The sequence below is a fragment of the Chlorocebus sabaeus genome, chromosome 14, assembly GCF_047675955.1.
Source record: "Chlorocebus sabaeus isolate Y175 chromosome 14, mChlSab1.0.hap1, whole genome shotgun sequence".
NCBI lineage: Eukaryota > Metazoa > Chordata > Mammalia > Primates > Cercopithecidae > Chlorocebus > Chlorocebus sabaeus.
The window spans coordinates 85,140,723-85,162,485 of record NC_132917.1 but is presented as its reverse complement, the minus strand read 5'-3'; the positions used below and the strand labels follow the sequence as shown (position 1 = coordinate 85,162,485).

The 21,763-nt window shown below is 41.0% G+C and overlaps 1 protein-coding gene across 2 annotated transcripts in view; it reads right to left on the bottom strand.

The window, feature by feature from the left end:
• The window catches only part of KCMF1 (potassium channel modulatory factor 1), an 82,916-nt gene that overhangs the window by 27,686 nt on the left and 33,467 nt on the right, over window positions 1-21,763 (bottom strand). For both annotated transcript variants that reach the window (XM_038007173.2, XM_038007172.2), the window contains exon 2: window positions 339-506. In XM_038007173.2, the coding sequence (XP_037863101.1) occupies window positions 339-506 (168 nt within the window). The remainder of the gene's footprint in view (window positions 1-338; window positions 507-21,763) is intronic.

Below are 21,763 nucleotides of genomic sequence, written 5' to 3'. Positions count from 1 at the left end.
CATGGTGAAACTCTGTCTCTACTAAAATACAAACAAATTAGCCAGGCGTGGTGGTGTGCGCCTGTAATCCCAGCTACTTGGGTGGCTGAGGCAGGGGAATTGCTTGAACCAGGGAGGTGCAGGTTGCAGTGAGCCAAGGTTGCGCCACTGTATTCTAGCCAGGGTGACAGAGTGAGACTCCATCTCCCAAAAAAAAAAAAGGTAAGATTTATTTCATGTTTAATGAATCTGGGGCCTCATGGTATGCTGCTGGGGAGTTTTAGAACACTTCGCCTTTACTTCTTCACACGTACATACAATTCTAAATGATGTAATTCATTAAATTTTTAATTACTTACCAAAATCTACCCTTGTTAATATGCACTGCATTGGGTGGTCAGTTGTATGCCTTGTTGTTGTTGCACCACTTTCATAACAAGATGCACAAAGATCGTAATCGTAGCAAATTAAACACTTATATCTGCGACCTCGAAAATTTCCTTTTAAACATGCATCACAGCTGACACCTATAAAAAAAAGAAATATCTTTCGTTACCAGTTATAAAGACCACTCTTGATTTCATTTTTATGAATGTTTCAGGTGCTCATTTAACCCCACATATCCTTTCCAAAATGACTAGAAATGACTTAGTAAAATGGTATGGGAATTTTTAGCCATATGCTGGATTCATTACTCTGATTTATATACTCCAGATGAAAATAATTTAAAATGACTGATACAGGCTGGGCGCGGTGGCTGACGCCTGTAATCCCAGTACTTTGGCAGGCCAAGGCGGGTGGATCACTTGGGGTCAGAATTCCAAGACCAGCCGTGGTCAACATGTTGAAACCCCGTCTCTACTAAAAATGCAAAAATTAGCTGGGCTTGGTGGCGGGTGCCTGTAATCCCAACTACTTGGGAGGCTGAGGCACAAGAATTGCTTAAACCCAGTAGGTGGGGTTGCAGTGAGCTGAGATCCCGCCACTGCACTCCAGCCTGGGCAACAGAGCAAGACTGTCTCCAAAAAAAAAAAAAAAAACCAAAACCAAAACCAAAACTAAAAACAAACAAAAAACCACTTAAAATTAAATAAAGTAAAATGACTGACACAATGTAATCACCCTTTTCCCCCCTTAAAAAATGCCTTGATATAGGCCAGGCATGGTGGCTCAGGCCTGTAATCCCAGGACTTTGGGAGGCCGAGGTGGGCGGATCACGAGGTCAGGAGATGGAGACCATCCTGGATAACATGGTGAAACCCCGTCTCTACTAAAAAAAAAAAAAAAAAAAAACGAAAAATTAGCTGGGCTTGGTAGCAAACACCTGTAATCCTAGCTACTCTGGAGGCTGAGGGAGGAGAATCGCTTGAACCCAGGAGGTGGAGGTTGCAGTGAGCCGAGACCAAGCCACTGCACTCCAGCCTGGGCAACAGAGCGAGACTCCACCTCAAAAAAAAAAAAAAAAAAAGCCTTGATAAGCCAGCAAGAAAGTAAAAACCAAGATGAAGAGGTGACTGACTGGAAGCACTAAAGAGGGCTTTTCACAATGAGGGTATTTGCCAAAGCAGGTAAAAATCTAAGTTTAAGTTCCATAGCATTACAGGACAAAGGCCTACTGAAGGTGGGATAATTAACAGAAGATTCCTCATAAAACCAAGATCCTAATATACTCTCACAATGCATGGGTGGGCCAGAAATCCTCCCTAGGGGATTACAAAAATTACCCTAGTGAAAGCCCCCTGCCCTGGGGGCACAAAATAACAACAAAAAGCCATAACCACAAAGCAGTCCTCATGGGTTTATAGCCCAAATTCTATCAAATGGTTCCAAAGACCTTGGGTCAAGAATTTTAAGTGGTCTTAAATTAGAATTGACAGCAAGCATCTAGCATATATTAACATCCAAGGAATAAGTTCATAATTTAAATCATAAAATACAAAAAAGCAAAGCACCATCAGAAAGAACTAGCAGGAGCAGCAGAATCAGTCATGAGTTCGTATCAGCACTGGATATCAAATAATTCTTAACCTGTTAAAAGAAATAACTGAGTGTTGTGCCTAACACCTGTAATTTCAAGCACTTTGGCAAGGCAAGGCCCTCAGAGGGATGGCTTGAGGCCAGGAGTTCAAGACCAGCCTGGGCAACATAGAGAGATCCTGTCTACAAAAAAATTTAAAAATTAGCTGGGCATTGTGGCCTGTGCCTGTAGCCCTAGCTACCAGAAGCTGGAGGAAAGGGAGAATGGGGAATTACAGTTTAGCGGGTAGGGAGTTTTGAAGTCTGGGATAATGGAAGAATTCTGGAGATGGACAGTGGTGATGGTTCCAAGAATGTGAATATACTTAATGCTACTGAATTGTACACCAAAAAGGGCTTAAAATAAATTTTATGCTATGTATATTTTACTGTAATAAAAAAATATGCCATTTGCAACAGCATTTTTAAAAAGTGCCTCTGAATAAATCTAACCAAAGATAGGCAGCCTTTTATGAAGCAAATGAGTAAAAATGTATTCAAAGACACTAAAGGACTTTAAAAAATACAGATACCAACTTCATGGACTGGAAGGTTCATAATAAAATGTCAACTGATTTGTAGATTCAAACAATTATAACCAAAATTTAAAAAGAATTTTTTTGTGGGACATGGTAAGCTGACTCAAACGCTGATACAAGTTACAAAAAAGGCCAAGGACAGTCAAGATGCTCCCAAGAAAAACGAGATAGAGGGACTTGTTTTATATATAGAGAGAGAGCTACACTAATAAATAATAAGTAATACAATAACAAATTATAAAGCTATAATAACTATAAGAAGAAGGAATGGCACCAGCGTAGAGACAAACTGGACTATGGAATAGAATGGAAAGCCCAGAAGCAGAGGTTGAAATCTGTTTTACGACAGCAAGGTCACTAAAGAACACTGAGAAAAGAAGGGAGTGGACAATAAATAGCGCTGAACAGGTGATTATCTACATGTGGGGAAAACAGAATTAGATCTCTTCCCGATATCCCATACACACAAAAAATCAATTCCACATGGTTTAAAGACAGATTCAAAAGAACAATGAAAAATATCTCTAGAAGACAATATAGAATATTTTTATCAGCCTAAAGTAGAAAACAATTTCTTAAATAACTATGTTAAGACTTTTTCTTCATCTTTTAGCAGCCTCCACTGACTGAAAATACAAGGCTCAGAAACTGGTGATATGTACAACATACATGTCAGACAAAAGTTTGGTATTCAGAATGCATTATGAACTCTTACATATCAGTAAGTAAATGATGAACGCTCAATAGAAAAATGGAGAAACCTGTCAAAGGGCACTCAAAGAACAACAAACATAAATGGCCAGTAAACATATGAAAAGACGCTCAGTCTCATTAGTCATCAAAGAAATGCATGATTAACATCTGTGAGCTAGCATTTTACATTTACCAAACTGGTAAGAAACTACAAGTTTCATGATGTCAAGTGTTAATGAAGATAAAGGGCAGCAGAAGTGCTTATACCCTGCTGGTGGGAGTGTACGTCAGCACAACCACTTTGAAAAATTTGTTCATATTTTAGTCAAGTTAAATACATATACCTCCTATGATACTGTAATTTAACTCTTAAATACGTTCCCAGGGGGAATCTTTTGTCTGTGTGCACCTAGAGAATGTAGAAGAATGTTGACGGCAGTTTTTGTAACTGAATTTTAAAAAGGCGATTCAGGGACCGGGCGTGGTGGCTCATGCCTACAATCCCAGCACTTCGGGAGGCCGAGCGGGCGGATCATGAGGTCAGGAGATGGAGACCATCCTGGCTAACATGGTGAAACCTCGTTTCTACTAAAAATACAAAGAAAAATTAGTTGGGCATGGTGGCGGGCACCTGTAGTCCCAGCTACTCGGGAGGCTGAGGCAGGAGGGCATGAACCCAGGAGGCAGAGCTTGCAGTGAGCCGAGATCACGCCACTGCACTCCAGCCTGAGCGAAAAGTGCGAGACTCCGTCTCAAAAAAAAAAAAAAAAAAAAGACTATTCAGATTCAAAAGCTCAACAGTTCAATATGCACAGAATGAATTGGAAAAAGAATGAATCAAAGCAACAGGTAAGAACATCGTCTCAGATGAATGAAAGTCTCAAAGAATACATATAGTATAAAGTTGAAAACCAGTATCTAGTTTAGGAAATCAAATATGTAGTAAAACTATAAAAGGAAAATGAGGGAATGATAAAATTTTGGTCAGTGGTTCCCTCTGGGGGTTAAGGGGATGAGGAGATGAGTGTGTGAAGCTTTTAGGGATCTTGAAATGTAACATTTTTACATCTGGCCAAGAGGATCTGTAGTACCATTCTTCTCCTTTGCATTTATTTTATGAAAATTCTCATATATCCAACCAATATTTTATTTTTAAAAGTTCTTTCCTTCCTTCCAAACAAACAAACAAAAAACCAAAAAACAAAAACATAAAGCAAAGCTGGAATTGTTTACAACCACCTTTGGGCTGTCAGTTCAAGGTGGAAAACTGGAAAACTAACATAGTTTTGGCAGACTGTAGGTTTTTTTTTGAGACAAGGTCTCACTGTCACCCTGCCTGGAATGCAGTTGCATAATCTCGGCTCACTATAGCCTCGACCTCCTGGGTTCATGCCTTTCTCCTGCCTCAGCCTCCCGAGTAGCTGAGACTACTGGTGTGTGCCACCATGCCCGCATAATTTTTGTCAGGATGTTCTCGAACTCCTGGACTCAAGCAATCTGCCTGTGTCAGCCTCCCAAAGTATTAGGATTACAGGCATGAGCCACTGAGACTGGCCTAGGTTGTAGATTCTTAATGTTTGTTGAATGTTTTTATTAAAAAACAAAAAACACCAAAAAAAAAAAAAAAAAAAAAATCAGGCCAGGCACAGTGGCTCATGTCTGTAATCCCAGCACTTTGGGAGGCTGAGACAGGCAGATCACAAGGTCAGGAGTTCAAGACCAGCCTGGCCAACATAGTGAAACCCCATCTCTACTAAAAATACAAAAACTAGCCGGGCGTGGTGGCAGTCACATCCCAGCTACTCGGGAGGCTGAGGCAGGAGAAATGCTTGAACCCGGGAGGCAGAGGTTGCAGTGAGCCGAGATCGCACCATCGCACTCCAGCCTGGGGCACAAGAGCGAGACTTTTTCTAAAAAAAAAACAAAAACCACCACCAAAAAAAACGAAACAAAAAAAAATGGAATTCCCTGTTATTACTTAGCCATTAACAATAACCACTTAGAAAAATCACTTAATGTTCTCTGCTCAATCTTTCTTCATCTATGAAGTTTGCTATGAGAATCAAATGAGGAAAAAAAGATATGAAAGTCCTAAATTCTAAAGTGGTAATATTAACTTATTCAGATGCAGTAAGATTTTTTTTTTTGAGACAGAGTCTTGCTCTGTCGCCCAAGCTGGAGTGCGGCGGCACGATCTTGGCTCACTGCAAGCTCCACCTCCTGGGTTCACGCCATTCTCCTGCCTCAGCCTCCCGAGTAGCTGGAACTACAAGGCGCCCACCACCACGCCCAGCTAATTTTTGTACTTTTAGTAGAGAGAGGGTTTCATCACATTGGCCAGGATGTTCTTGATCTCCTGACCTCGTGATCCGCCCACCTTGGCCTTCCAAAGTGCTGGGATTACAGGCGTGAGCTATGAGATTATTTTAGTACTTTCCTAGAATACTATTTGATCTCAGTAATATACACAACCTTTTAAATTAGTTTTCAAAATATCCTTCGAGATCCTTGATCTCAAAAGCTGCAGTGAGACTCCCTGATCAACTTACAGTGACAGCCAAATGATGGCATCATGGTGGCAATTTTTCAGCAAATTCAACAAATATTGATTATCTAATATGTAATATGTTTTAGATGCTGAGGATATAGCAATGAACAAAACAAAGCCCTGCCCCCAAGAAACTAACATTTAGTACGCACTAAGACAAGCATAAAAATAAAAGTTGGCTAAGTGTGGTGGTATGTGCCTGTAGACCCAGCTTCTCAGGAGGCTGAGGTGGGAGAATTGCTTCAGCCCAGGAGGTCGAGGCTGCTGTGAGTTATGATCATGCAACTGCACTCTAGCCTGCAGACAGAGCAAACCCTGACTACAAAAAAAGAAAAAAAGTTGCAGAGCATGGTGGAAGTAAGTGCTATGGAGAAACATAAACCAGTGAAGGACAGCGTGGGCAAAGAAAGTATTACTAAAAAAGATACTTGAGCAAAGAGACGGAATACTTAAAAATTTGCTTATTCAAAATAGCTTCCAGGCCAGGCGCAGCAGGTCAGGCCTGTAATCAATACCAACACTTTGGGAAACCAAGGCGGGCAGATTGTTTGAGTGCAGGAGTTTGAGACCAGCCTGGGAGACACAGAGAAACCCCGCCTCTACAAAAAACATACAAAAATTAGCCAGGTGTGGTGGTGAGCGCCTGTAGTCCCTACTACTCAGACTGAGGTAGGAGGATCACTTGAGCCTAGGAGGTTGAGGCTGCAGTGAGTGGAGATTGTGCCACTGAGCTCCAGCCTGGGTGCCAGAGTGAGACCCTATCTCAAACAAAAACAAAATAGCTTTCATGCATGATGATGCTTTAAGCACAACACTGAAAATAATGAATGGGGGGGGGATACCTATGATACCTATTTAGGTTCACAAATGAAAGTTTAATATGATGGTATGATGGTATAATAACATGGACAAACAATTGTACTGTGAATTTAGGTGCCAGGAAGATAAACCCAGCTCTGAACTTTTTGGTGTGTAGCCTGACATTATTCTGTAGGCCTGCCTTCTCTTGCTGAGGTGGGGATGCCTACTGGCAAGTATAGATGAACAAAGCTTAAGGCAACTGTGCATGGTGATATTGATAAACACTGTATCTTTCAGTAAAAAGATGCTGATACTTATCCCTTGCTCACTCTACTCTTGTGATTTAATTCAAAGCTACCTAAATGGTTCACATAAGGGATGGGGGTGGTAGCCTCAGGCTTCACTTAAACCCAGCTAGAGTTCTGTAACTGTAAGGCCTTTAAAAAGGAAACAGGGTTTGTTTGTTTAAATTTACTGTCTATTTGCAATGAAATCATTTCTGTAATATATATTTTTTAGCTTCTCAAATACTGAAAGGCCTTTTATGATTCAAGATCAGTATTTCAAATACAGATACATCATACATATATATAAAATATTTAAGTCAAACTTTAGGTAAGTTTACAGCAGGGTGTCTTACAACGTAAGATTCACTTTATTAATAATCTCTGTGGCAGCCGGGCGCGGTGGCTCAAGCCTGTAATCCCAGCACTTTGGGAGGCCGAGATGGGCGGATCATGAGGTCAGGAGATCGAGACCATCCTGGCTAACACGGTGAAACCCCGTCTCTACTAAAAAAAAAAATACAAAAAACTAGCCGGGCGAGGTGGCGGGCGCCTGTAGTCCCAGCTACCTGGGAGGCTGAGGCAGGAGAATGGTGTGAACCCAGGAGGCAGAGCTTGCAGTGAGCTGAGATCCGGCCACTGCACTCCAGCCTGGGTGACAGAGCCAGACTCTGTCTCCAAAAAAAAATAAAAAATAAAAAAATAATAATCTCTGTGGCAGCCATGCTACAGAGGGTTTTTTGGTGATTAGCATACTATGAATAAGAAGTTGCGCTAAGTAAAAATGTTTTATAACATACAGTTTTTCCATATAGTCTGCAATCATCCTTTCTCATTGTTTTGTTTACGAAAGCTCTGTCCTTTAATTCCTTCTGTTGTCATAAACTTGTTGAAGTTAATATTTAATTTTATAGAACATTTCATACCACCTAAGTCTCTAAATAAAAGTATACAAGCACAGACTTTTTCAATTTCTCAATAGTAGCCCATTGTCCCCCTTAGAATGACTCTCACTCAATACAGAGGACCTCCTAAGTATATCTGTCAGAATTTGTATCATTTTATGACACAGACTAACAAAACCTGCTCCGCTACTGTCAACTACAGGTAATCGAAGGTTCCTATGGGAGGAAATAAGCTAGCTCTTTGCTGCAGTCCCTTGGTTAACAATAGTGATTCTACCTGGTATCGGGAAGTCAGAGAAATCTGAAACAGAACAGATACATGGCATATGTAAAACTATCAATTCCTTCACAGGAAGAATGAAGTTGCTTCTGATGAGGTATCAGTACACTGTATTTAAGATATTAAAAAATCAAAGTTCTGGCTGGACGTGGTGGCTCACGCCTGTAATCCCAGAACTTTGGGGGGCTGAGGCGGGTGGATCACCTGAGGTCAGGAGTTCGAGACCAGCCTGGTCAACATGATGAAACCCCATCTCTACTAAAAATACAAAAATTAGCTGGGAGGTGGAGGTTGCAGTGAGCCAAGATCATACCACTGCACTCTGGCCTGGGCGACAGAGTAAGACTCCGTTTAAAAAAAAAATCAAATCAAAGTTCTGAAAAGTATTATAACAGAAACAAGAGTTCAAATATTGTAAAATAATGCCTTGAGAGGCAAAGCTGAATAACCACTAGTTGTCTAGATAGCAGTGATATCCATTACATTAAAAAACATTTAGGTTTCATTTACCTTACACTACATATATTCTGCAAAAACTGAGTTAACCAAATAGTAACATGTGCAACCCATCACTGAATAATCTAGCTTAGTCACGGCTGGGCACGGGGGCTCACGCCTGTAATCCCAGGGCTTTGGGAGGCCGAGGAGGGCAGATCACCTGAGGTCAGGAGTTCCTGACCAGCCTGGCCAACCCGGCGAAACCCCGTCTCTACTAAATATACAAAAATTAGCCGGGACTGGTAGTGCGTGCCTGTAATCCTAGGCACTTGGGAGGCTGAGGAAAGAGAATCACTTGAACCCGGGAGGCAGAGGTTGCAGTGAGCTGAGATTGTGCCACTGCACTCCAGCCTGGTAACAGAACGGCACTCCGTCTCCCCAAAAAAAAAAAAAAAAAAAAAAAAAAATCTAGCTTAGTCATACTGTGTCATAAAGAAGTTGAGAAATCACTTCTTTGTGATTTGTAAAATCACAAAGTTTGTAAATGGTAGTTTGTAAAATAGTAACTTGGACAAGCTACATTATAAGGTTAAGGTGTTATATTTGTAATCCCTCATCTTTTCTCATTGTTTTGTATATTTAGAAGTTCTGGAAAACAAACGAAAGCTATGAACTAAAATTTTAAGGAGAAAAGGATGCCCTCTAGTGGGAACACTTTTTTTTTTTTTTGAGTCTCCCTCTGTGGCCCAGGCTGGAGTGCAGTGGCCGGATCTCAGCTCACTGCAAGCTCCGCCTCCTGGGTTTACGCCATTCTACTGCCTCAGCCTCTGGAGTAGCTGGGACTACAGGCGCCCGACACCTCGCCCAGCTAGTTGTTTTTTTTGTTGTTGTTTTTTGTTTTTGTATTTTTTAGTTGAGACGGGGTTTCACCGTGTTAGCCGGGATGGTCTCAATCCGCTGACCTCGGGATCCACCCGTCTCGGCCTCCCAAAGTGCTGGGATTACAGGCTTGAGCCACCGCGCACTGCCTGGGAACACATTTTTAAAAAGCCACTGAAATAATATGTAGTCTTTGCTTTCTTATTAAAAAAAAAAAAAGAAAAAAGTTTCTAATATTCGTTTACAGTTTTTTAAAGGAGAAAAATCTCAGGTTGGTATACCTTTTACTTTTTAATAAAATTAGTTTTTAGCTAGGGAATAGAGAGTTGATGGGAAAGAAAAGGTCAACAAAGGGCAAGTTACCTTCAAGAAACACAGGGAAAAAAGAATACAACAGGAAGTCACCTCATCTGGAATCTGAAGGCCTGGGATTACACAGCACTTGCCATTGACAGCCAATTTTGACCTCTAGCTACCATGTGATGGGGGCGGGGGCGGTGGTCAGACGGAAGGCCTCTTTTCTACTTCTATGAAATGTCTGTGTATTGTCTCTTCAAGGCCCATGCATCTCTCCAAGTGTGACTTTTTGAAAAAAGTATATGTATCATATAGGCTGTATCGTTTTGACACTGAGAACTGCACAAAGAACAATACTATTAAATGACAGACAATCTCCAAGAAGAGACTCTGCATGTAAGCAGTTGAAAAATTGTGCAATCCTTAGAAGAGGATCTCAGATGAACACAAAACCAAGTAAAAAAGATGAACTAGGCTGGGCACAGTGGCTCATGCCTGTAATCTCAGCACTTTGGGAGGCTGAGGTGGGAGGATCACCTAAGGTCAGGAGTTCGAGACCAGCCTGGCCAACACTGTGAAACCCCGTCTCTACTAAAGATACAAAAATTAGCTGGGTGTAGTGGTGGGTGCCTGTAATCCCAGTTACTTGGGAGGCTGAGGCAGGAGAATTGCTTGAACCCAGGAGGTGGAGGTTGCAGTGAGCCAAAATTATGCCAGTGTGCTCCAGCCTGGGTGAAAGAGTAAGACTCTGTCTCAAAAAAAAAAAAAAAAAAAAAAGACAAACTATAGTATAAGTAACTCAATGAAAAGTAGAAGTAACCAGAATTATTTTGCTTAAAGAAAACGGTCAAAGGATACTTCCAGATGTGAAACTGCTGGAGGAAGGAAATCTAAGACAAAGTTTATAATGCTTCATAAACTGGGAGCCTACGTCAGGAGTGGAGAGTTTTTTCATCTTCTACTTAAGAATCACAGAGGAAATACAAATCATCCCTTGCCAAAACAAAAAGAAACTCTAGGATTTGTCTGGGTGTGTGTGTGTTTTTTAAGAGCTTTCCTTAGTTATTTTTAGAAATAGGAAGAGAATAAAAAGGTCTATTAAACATACATATAACTCTATATATGCATATTTTTAAAAACCTATGCCCTGTGTTTAAGGGACAGACTCAAGAGGAGAAATGGGGTATTGAGACCCGTTCAAACAGACTCTTCAAGAAGAGTAAACCTATAGCTAAAGAGATTCCACAGCAGAGAAAGAGAAATGAAAAAGGGGGAGGGCATGATCCAGAAACAAGATCCAGAAGAAAGAGAACCAAGAAGCTCAGTAAGTAGGTTTTGCAATGTGTACTCCTCACACAGTAGTCTTACTTGAATGAACTATATGTTCATTCAGTATTTAAAACATTTAAAATAACCCTTTCTTACTGGAAATTGGCTTTTCTACTTTTTTTTTTTCCAGGTGGAATTCTGTGAGTTCTGTGATACGTAACAACAAGGAGAATCCACCCATCTTTTCATTATTTATTATCTATTATATGCCAAGATACAGCAGTGAACAAAAATATTTGCTGAGGATACAACAGTGAGTAAAAATTCTTGCCACACAGAGTTCCCTCTAGTGGTTTAATAGCAAGTTCCTTCACTTTTAATTATGTACCTAATGACTTACATATATTACTTTGCCAATCTTCACAAAGTCATGAGGTAGGTGGAAAGTGATAAAACTTCTTTTGTGGCTATAGCTGATTTAAAGCTGGTTCAAATCTGCCCAACAAAGTGAATAGAAAAATGGGTGAAATATTGTATTTAAAGAGTTCTTTATGAACTTTGTGAAAGAGGGAAGATTAATTCATTTCTAAAAGTTTTCAGTATAGAGGAACTTGGTCCTCTCTGGAATAACTGATTGGTTTGCCTGATTTTAAAGAACTGATCTACACTCTTTCATTTGTTCGTAGAAATGCATCCCTGTTTTGAAAACAGAAACTTAGCAACAATGGACTTGCTCATGAGTGAGCTTAGGAACAGCCTTTCAGAGCCTCTTATCTGGAAATAGAGAAGCTTCTATATTACTCAATCTACTATTATACTCTGCCATGATTAGAGCTGTTTTCTGACTCATAAAATGAAGGAAGAGGAGGTGGATAAACAGTGCCTGGGACAATGTGGGAATTCAATAATATCTATTGAATGAATGAAGTAAATGAAAAGAAGGGGATGTTTTCCTAGGGTAATTAGATAAGAGCTCAAAAAGAGAGAAGGGAAAGGGGGAGGGGATTAATGTGTGTCTATAACAGACTTTTTTTTTTCGGAGATGGAGTCTCACTCTGTCGCCCAGGCTGGAGTGCAGTGGCGCTATCTTGGCTCACTGCAACCTCTCTAACAGACTTCGTGATGTAAGAACTACTGAATAATGAAAGTAGAGGGGGGAAAAAGAAGGCCCTGAACAAGTACTTGTTTTCTATAGGAGAAAAAAAAATTAAGGAGATAAAAATGCTATACCAAATACCTCCAGGAGTAAGCCACCAGGTGGCAACAACAGCCCAGGAGAACTAGGTTGCAAGTTTTAACAGGTGGTTAGTGGGGAACAGGTTTTGAAGAAATGAATCCTGTCAGCCATGGTTTTGTGATAAAAAGTTTATATGTAAAAACCAAAAATAACGCCAGGTGAGGTAGCTCAACACTTTGGGAGGCTGAGGCGGGAGGACTAATCGAGCCCAGGATTTTGAGACCAGCCTGGGCAACATAGCGAGACCTCATCTCTATTTTAAATACACACGCACACACACCGCCCAGTATTTCCATATACATTTGCAATTCAGTTTAGTTGCTTTAAACAATGTACACTAGATAGAAACTGCTCTGTTTTGAAAATTCTGCAGACAGGTCTGTGGGAGCAAGGCAGAGAGAGCTTGGTTTAGGCTCCAACTTTTCCCAAAAAAGAGCTCTTTTAAGGGAAGGTGATGATTTTTAATCTGCTAAAGACTTAGTCACTTAACTGTTGATTCTTTTACAGATGGATAAACGGAGGCACACAGGCACTAAGTAATTTGCTCCAAAGGCAGAGTCATTAAGTGGCAAACCAGTGATTAAGGGTTGCCTACTGAAGCATATCTTTTGATAATAATCTTTTTTTCACCAGAAGTAGATGCCTTCAGAACTGTATTTATTACGATATGGAGATATATATTTCATGCCTTGTTTATTGTTTTTCCCTTGACTTATTTTTTAAGAAGATTCTACCAATTACCTAACTTCTCTGGAATGAAATCCTGAAATTGAGGAATTACTCTTGAGGCAGGTGCTTATAGATATTTATTTTCAGAGGTTTATCACCAAACAAAGCTCTACTTAAAGTCACTATTTTAAGTTCTTACTCTAATGTAGTGTTTTCTCAACTTTTTGAAAATTACAGATACAACTAACAGGCAATGCAAAAGACTGTGTACCACTGGGCATTGAAAACAGAGTCTAAGAGTTGTTTAGAAAGCCTTCCCATCATATACTTGGTTAATAATGTATGCACAGCAACAGGTGACCTCTGGCCTGAAAAGACACACTACACGTAAGAGAATAATGTCATTTCAAACAATGAAAGGGGGGAAACACATTTAATGTCCCCCCTCCCCTACCCCACTTGCTCTGTTGCCCAGGCTGGAGTACAGTGGCGGGATCTCGGCTCACTGCAACTTCTGCCTCCAGGGGTCAAGTGATTCTCCTAGTTCAGCCTCCTGAGTAGCTGGGATTACAAGCGCATGCCACCATGCCTGGCTAATTTTTGTATTTTTAGTAGAGACGGGGTTTCACCATGCTGGCCAGGCTGGTCTGGAACTCCTGGCCTCGTGATCCGTCCACCTTGGCCTCCCAAAGTGCTGGGATTATAAGCATGAGCCACTGCACCCGGCCTAAACACTCTTATACTGACTTTCTGCAACTGTTTGAGGGAAAGGAGAACTGGAAATCCTTAATGTACCACAAGATGTATAAGGAGGGAGCAGAAAACATACTGTTTGCTAAATTTTTTTTAACGTTATCCAAACTAGAAATGTCTGCATATGTATTTGTGACAGATTCCCAGTCAAGTAAGGCACATGACAGCTCCTTGTATTGAGGTAGGAAAAGATCTGCCCTGGATCTGTATTTTAAGACCATTTCTCATTGACTTAACATTCCTATTTCTAACAACCAAAATTTTTGAGCACTTGTAATACCCACTTAGTGCTTAGAGCCTAAATGGGGAATAAGGATAAGTAAATAAGCATTTAAAACAGTACGAAGACTAAGGGATAGAGATCTACAGAAACACAGCCAAATATATAAAAATGATGAAAGATGACTTGTTCTAGTTGGGGAAGTACAACAGACTCACCCTGACACAACTCTTCATATCAAGCAGTTCCTGAAGTCCTCTCTAAGACACTGAAATACAACTTCAGGTCCCTTTGTTCTAATGTGCTCTACATACAGAGCAGTTATTCTAAATCCAGTCTCAAAAACTCACCACAGACATGAATTAAGTCACTTTCCCCTGTTTTACAGGCTAACCAATTTAAAATGTTAGCAAGTCCTCCAAAATCCTACCTTCAACTGTTAAATTACATTTCTTTATGTCTGCACCAGTTTCTTCAGGGATTTTAAAATAAAGGGACCTCCAACAAACATCAAACTCTGGATAGGAGTAGGAATAATTAATACAAAGTATAGAGAATACCCTAGCCCTGGGGGAAAAGAGGTGTGGTTTATGTCTAGTTTAGGAGGCATGCAAGTCTGATTTTAGACATGTTTGGTTTGAGGTGATGAGACATGCAAGCTGAAAGGTAAACAGTTTGTTAGGATAAGCTGATCTTTGGGAGACTTTCTCTGAGAGAGGATGTCTAAGAGTGATATATGGTTGTATAGAAAAGAAAGAAAGAAGGGACTAAGCATAAAGATAAAATGAGGAAAATGGATAGTGCTTATACAGTTTGAAGTGAATCTCAAATAAACCAAGCTATACAAACACAGTATAATTACACAAAATGTAAAAGTTTTTTTTTTTGTTTGAGACAGTCTCGCTCTGTTGCCCAGGCTAGAGTGCAGTGGCGCGATCTCAGCTCACTGCAAGCTCTGCCTCCAGGGTTCATGCCATTCTCCTGCCTCAGCCTCCCGAGTAGCTGGGACTACAGGCGCCTGCCACCACGTCTGGCTAATTTTTTGTATTTTTTTAGTAGAGACTAAAAAATTAGTTTCACTGTGTTAGCCAGAATGGTCTCGATCTCCTGACCTTGTGATCCGCCCACCTCAGCCTCCCAAAGTGGGGATTACAGGCGTAAGCCACTGTGCCCAGCCAAAATTTAAAAGTTTTTAAACACTGGCTTTAATGTTCATTTCTTCTTTCCTCCACTTACAATGTCTAGCCATGAGCCTGAACAGTATGACCCTAGCAGGGTACCATCCAGAAAATGCATTCATGTTAATAATGCACCAAGAATGACTGAAATGCAACACACAAAAAACAGTTCACTCATGTAAAAACAGTATGGCAATAACTCCAACTCAGAAAATTCAACAACACACTTTAAGAGCATGTAAACAAGTATCAACTTTATCAGGATTTGAATCTTGCCTGTCTATAAAGAGATTGCTTACCTGATCTTTGCTTTCCTTGTCAATGAAAAAAAGAAAAAGCATCATCTCTCTACATTACAGGACCATCAAAGGCCCATAAACATAATCCCTTTGCCCTTCCTCTACATTTCAAGAACATTTGAAGTAAAGTAGGTTGATGGTTGGTTAGTACTACCGTTTCTCAGCTCCAAGCCTGCTCTGCTAGGTCTAGGAAATGGGTCTCAACCAGGTGCCATGTTGTCCCCTAGGGGTCACTTAGCAATGCATGGAGACACTCTCAGTTCTATTAGTGGGACAGGGAGGGTTACTGGCATCAATTTTGTAGAGGCTAGGAATATTACTAAACATCCTACAAAGCACAGGACAGCCCCCTGGCCCAAAATGTCTACAACGCCAAGGATGAGAAACCATGGTCTAGGAAGTGCCGACTCATTTATTCAGAATCCCTTAGCAGCTTGCTTCTGGTTTACACTGTGCCCATGAGAGGCTTCACAGGGAGAGAAAAAAATGGGAAGAGGTCAGCATCCTTCTAGCAGCAGGGCTTCTTCCATCCAGAGCTCCAACACTAGCATCTTCGGGCACTCTTATCACCAGCTAGTTGCATCCTGCTCAGAAGGCCAAATACCAACTGTGCAGAGATGTGCAGGTGAGACTTTGAACTCCTAAATTCTAGTAACTTGTTTTTCCTTTTTTGCAATGATGGTTTTACATCTATACTGTCCAATAATAGGCATTAGCAATTAAAATGCCTTGTCAGGTGACAGGGCCTAGAAGCAGTGATACAAGAAGTTTACCAACCAAGTACCAAGTAAGTCTAAATAGCATCCTCCACTAAGAGGAACCAGGGCTCCTCACAGAAATGAAGGATTCTATGGGCTGCGCAGGGCAAACACATGAGCCTGTAAATATATCCAGTTCTAAATGAATCATCTAGAAATGTCTGAGGAAGAATGATGGGGACATATCAAAAGTACACAGAAGAAACTTTAAAGGGGTTTCACCAGCCAAACCTGGGACAATTTGAGCATCAGGATAAATAATAAAAGTAACAGACTGGCTGGATACGGTGGCTCACGCCTGTAATCCAAGCACTTTGGGAAGTCGAGGTAGGCGGATCACAAGACCATCCTGGCCAACATGGTGAAACTCCATCTCCACTAAAAATACAAAAATTAGCTGGGCGTGGTGGTGTGCACCTGTAGTCCCAGCTACTTAGGAGGCTGAGGGAGAAGAACCGCTTGAACCCGGGAGGTGGAGGTTGCAGTGAGCTGAGATTATGCCAATGTGCTCCAGCTTGATGATAGAGTAAGACTCCGTCTCAAAAAAAAAAAAAAGGTAATAGATTATAACTCACTGAATAGCACCGGAATCCACGACTCCATACTGATATAAAGGAATACATAAATCAGAAGGAGGAAACAGAAAAGAAAATCTTCCTTGTGGTAGACAGATTGACTAGAAATTACATTCCAACTTCTTACTTCACTGGTACTAGAAGTATGTTGTCCAATATGGTAGCCACTAGGCACATGTCATTATTTAAATGTAACCTACTAAAATTAAATAAAACTAAAAATTCAGTTCCTCAATTGCATTGGCCACATTTCAAGTGTTCATGTGGCTAATGGCTGCTGCACTGGACAGTGGTGCGCTGGACAATGGCATTTAAGAGGCTGAGCCATAATTTTGTGAAAATGATGTCTAGAACAGTCTTTTTTATTGAAGACAGTCTCATTCTGTCACCCAGGGTGGAGTACAGTGAGGCGACCTAGGCTCACTGCAGCCTCTGCCTCCCTGGTTCAAGCGATTCTCATGCCTCAGCCACCCAAGTAGCTGAGGTTACAGGTGCACCACTACACCCAGCTAATTTTTGTATTTTTAGTAGAGATGGGGTTTCACTACGTTGCCCAGTATAGTCTTGAACTCCTGGCCTAAAGTGATCCCACCTCAGCCTCCCAAAGTGCTGGGATTACAGGGGTGAGTCACGGCACCTGATCTAGAACGGTCTTAAAGTAAGATCTCATTTTGTTGCTTTCTGAAACTCTTAAAATTTTGTAATGAAATTGAAATAAAAGACAATTTCACAAGGATAAAGAGAATAAAAGAAACAAGACGAATACAATTTTGGATGCTGAAAAGCAGAATTAGATAACTGAATTAGGAGACTGGAAAGAGCTGAATCCCCGTATGGGTAAAGGGGAAAGCTAAGAAACAAACCAATTTACAAAGCAAATTCAACAAAACGTCTGGGACTGGCAGCAACATTGCTGGAACCCTGGTTAGGGTGAAGAACTGCTGAAGGATAGAATATGGATAAAAGGTCTTTAAGAAGCAGTTAAATCTCTAAGTTGCTTCTTCAACATTATGCTGCACTTCAAGTGGAAAGTAGAAGTTTATTCATTAAAGAGGGTCTCTGACCCCTAGGAACTCAAGACATCATTGAAAACAGAATAAAGCACATATTTTATTGAAAACACAGGGATTAAGTAAATCATTTCCAGAAACAGAAAAAAGAAAGAAGAGGAGGGGGGAAGACAGAAAAGGACAGAAATTAGAACACAGAAGAAAACTGGAACCCTACTCTAGAAGCTTCAATATCCTCAAAGTAAGAAAAATGGAAGGGAGGAAATAATCAACAGAGTAATTCAAGAAAACTTTCCAGAACAGAGAATAGGAGTTGCCAGGCTGAAAGGGCCCCTGTACAGCAATGCCCCACTGAAAAGGCATCTGTACAGCAATGCCCCACTTTCTTGGCACCAATTTTCTATATTAGTCCATTTTCACACTACTATAAAGAACTACTCGAGACTGGGTAATTTATGAAGGGGAGAGGTTTAACTGACTCACAGTTCTGCAGGTTTAACAGGAAGCATGCATGACTGGGAGGCCTCAGGAAACTTACAATCATGGCAGAAGGTGAAAGGGAAGCAGACACCCACTTCACAATGGTGGAGCAGGAGAGAGATAGAGCTTGAAGGGGGAAGTGCCACACACTTTCAAACAACCAGACCTCATTATCTCGAGACCAGCAAGGGGGAAGTCCGCCCCCATGATTCAATCACCTTCCAATGACATACGGGGATTACAATTTGAGATGAGATTTGGGTGGGGATACAGAGCCAAACCATAACATATACATACAAAAGTACTGGGCGTGGTGGTTCACACTTACAATCCCAGTACTTTGGGAGGCCAAGGTGGGAAGACTGCTTGAGCCGAGTTTGAGACCAACCAAGGTGATATAGTGAGACCTCCTATCTACAAAAAATTGCCAGCTATTTGAGAGACTGATTGGCGGAGGACTGCCTGAGCCTGGGAGGCAGAAGCTGCAGTGAGGTGAGATTTAGCCAGTGTACTTCAGCCTGGGAGACAAAGCAAGACCCTGTCTCAAAAAAAAAAAAAGTACACATCAATACTTGCAGTGCTTTCAGTCTTTCCAGTGAGTGGCTGAAACAGGCACACAACAGCATGAAAGCTGAGTGGTTTGATATGCATGTTTCCAGCTCAGGTCCAACAAAGCAATGCTCTGCCTTCTTGTTTCAGCTCTCATTTTGTAAACAAGTGTCGTTTTCATGGTCTGTTTAGTCCCATGTTTTCATCTTTTTGTGCTGTTTCTTGGTGGTTTCACTAATTTAAATGGCTCCCAAGTGTATTGCTGAAAAGCTGCCTAGTGTTCCTCACCACCACAAGGTTGACATGAGGCTTACAGAGAAAACACATGTATCAGGCATGAGTTATAGTGTTGCTGGCCTTCAGTTTAATGTTAATGAATCAACTACATATATATATTTTTATATATATTGTACTGTATTTTATATGTAATATATAATATATATATTAGCAGAAATACACATAAAACAAGGTTATTTATTAATCCATCGATAAAAATGTTATAACCAGAGGCTCAGAGGAACCTCAACCTGAATTTCCTCTAGGAACAGAGGTTCAGTAATTGCTAACTTGGTGTTCATGTAAACTTTATAGAACACGACTAGCAGCTGGGTGCAGTGGCTCATGCCTGTAACCCCAGCACTTTGGGAGGCCGAGATGGGTGGAACACTTGAGGTCAGGAGTTCAAAACCAGCCTGGTCAACATGGTGAAACTCCGTCTCTACTAAAAATACAAAAAATTAGTCGGGCGTGGTGGCAGTGCCTGTAATCCCAGCTACTTGGGAGGCTGAGGCAGGAGAATTGCTTGAACCCGGGAGGGGGAGGTGGCAGTGAGATGACGCCATTGCACTCCAGCCTGGGCAACAAGAGACTCTGTCTCAAAACAATGACAACAACAACACAACTAGCACCTACAACAAAAATTAATTACACATATGTACATAAAATCATACAATATCATACATTTTCTTTGTAACCTGAGGACACAATGGTACCTGGGGTCCAGTACCCACATCTTATCTGAACTTGGCTGGTCTTGCCCAAGTGATGTTGAAGCTCCTGCTCTCCCCTCAAGGAAAAAGGTTCAGTTGATCTCATTTCACCCCATGAGAGTGTCCCACTCTGACCTATTCCTGGGAGCTGGAGGTGGGCCAAGTGAAGAGCAGTCCTCTGACTACCCCTCTGCTGGAAATCCAAGCTGGTCCATACAATAATCCTGCTAAATGCTCCATATATGTTGGGTCCTGAGTTTCCAAGGTGCATTTGCGACCTTGCCCAATGATTTCTTCAGACTCTTGGAAACTCAGGGAAGCTGAAGGTAGACTCTGTTCAGCTTTTCTCCTAAGGGCTTCCCCCTGATAGTGCAAACTGCTCTTTCCTCACATGGTGAGGCCTAGGCTTGCTATTCCATGTTTCGTAACCAAACAATACGTGGCTCAGATAGAAATGGATATACTGGGAGTAAACCTGCACAGAAAGGGAAGAGGATTATCGAAACGAAGATCCAGTTAGTGGTTATGGACATGTGGATGAGATGTTCTGTTTCTTTGTTTTTGAGACTGAGTTTCGCTCTTGTTGCCCAGCCTGGAGTGCAGTGGTGCCATCTCGACTCACCGCAACCTCTGGCTCCCAGGTTCAAATGATTCTACTGCCTCAGCTTTCCTGAGTAGCTGGGATTACGGGCATGTGCCCAGCTAATTTTGTATTTTTAGTAGAGACGGGGTTTCTCCAGGTTGGTCAGCCTGGTCTCGAACTCCCGACCTCAGATGATCCACCTGCCTCAGCCTCCCTAAGTGCTGGGATTACAGGCGTGAGCTACTGCGCCTGGCTGAGATGTTCTATTTCTTAATATGAGTAGTGGATGTGTGGGCGTTTGTTTTATTTTGTTTTTACTGGATACACACTTTTGTACACTCTTCTAAATGTTATGACACATTTCACACACATACATAAAAATTTCATTCTCAAAGAAAAGAACTGGTTGGCCATATGTCTTTAAAATGGCAAATATTATTTAGATTTTTTAAAAAGACATACACTTCTTAAAAGAAAATGAGAATATTTAGTGGGTAAGGCCTTTCTAAGCAATATAGGGAAAGTGAAACTATAAACAGGGGAAAGTGGAACACCCTGTAAATTTGATCATAAATACATATAACACTTTAATATTGGCAAAAGGTTCCATAAACAAACTCAAATGACAACAAGTAGGGAGAAATATCGGTAACAAATATAACAATGGACTCCTAAACATTAAGAAAAAGACCAGTAGGAGGGGGGAAAAAATAGAAAAAATAGGAACTGGTATGTGCCCAGGCATTACTGAGGAGGAAGTATGTCATTCAAATACATGCTTGGTAAATAAAAGAAGTATGCCTAATTAACAATAACTTATTGCATATTTTCAAATAGCTGAGAGGATTTTGAATGCTCTTAACACAAATGAGTGATAAATGTTTGAGGTGATAGATACGCTAATTACCCAGATCTGGTCATTACACACTATATGTATTTACTGAAATATCACTATCGGCTGGGTGTGGTGGCTTATGCCTATAATCCCAGCACTTTGTGAGGCCAAGATGGGAGGACCATTAAGGCCAGGGATTGAGACTATCCTGGGAAACACAGTGAGAGCTTATCACTACTTTATAAAAAAATAAAAATAAAATAAAATAAAGCAAAATATCACCATGTACCCTAGAAATATGTGTAATCATCATGAGTCAATTAAAAATAAAAAATTTAGGCCAGGCACAGTGGCTCATGCCTGTAATCCCAGCACTTTGGGAGACTGAGGTGGGTGGATCATCTGAGGTCAGGAGTTCGAGACCATCCTGGCTAAAATGGTGAAACCCCATCCCTACTAAAAATACAAAAAAATTAGCCAGGTGTGGTGGCAGGCACCTGCAATCCCACTTACTTGGCAGGCTGAGGCAGGAGAATGGCGTGAACCCAATGGGGGAGCTTGCAGTGAGCTGAGATCGCACCTCTGCACTCCAGCTTGGGCAACAAAGTGAGACTCCGTCTCAAAAAAAATAAATAGAGAAAATAAAAAATAAAAAAGCAAAATATCACCATGTACCCTAGAAATATGTATAATTATCATG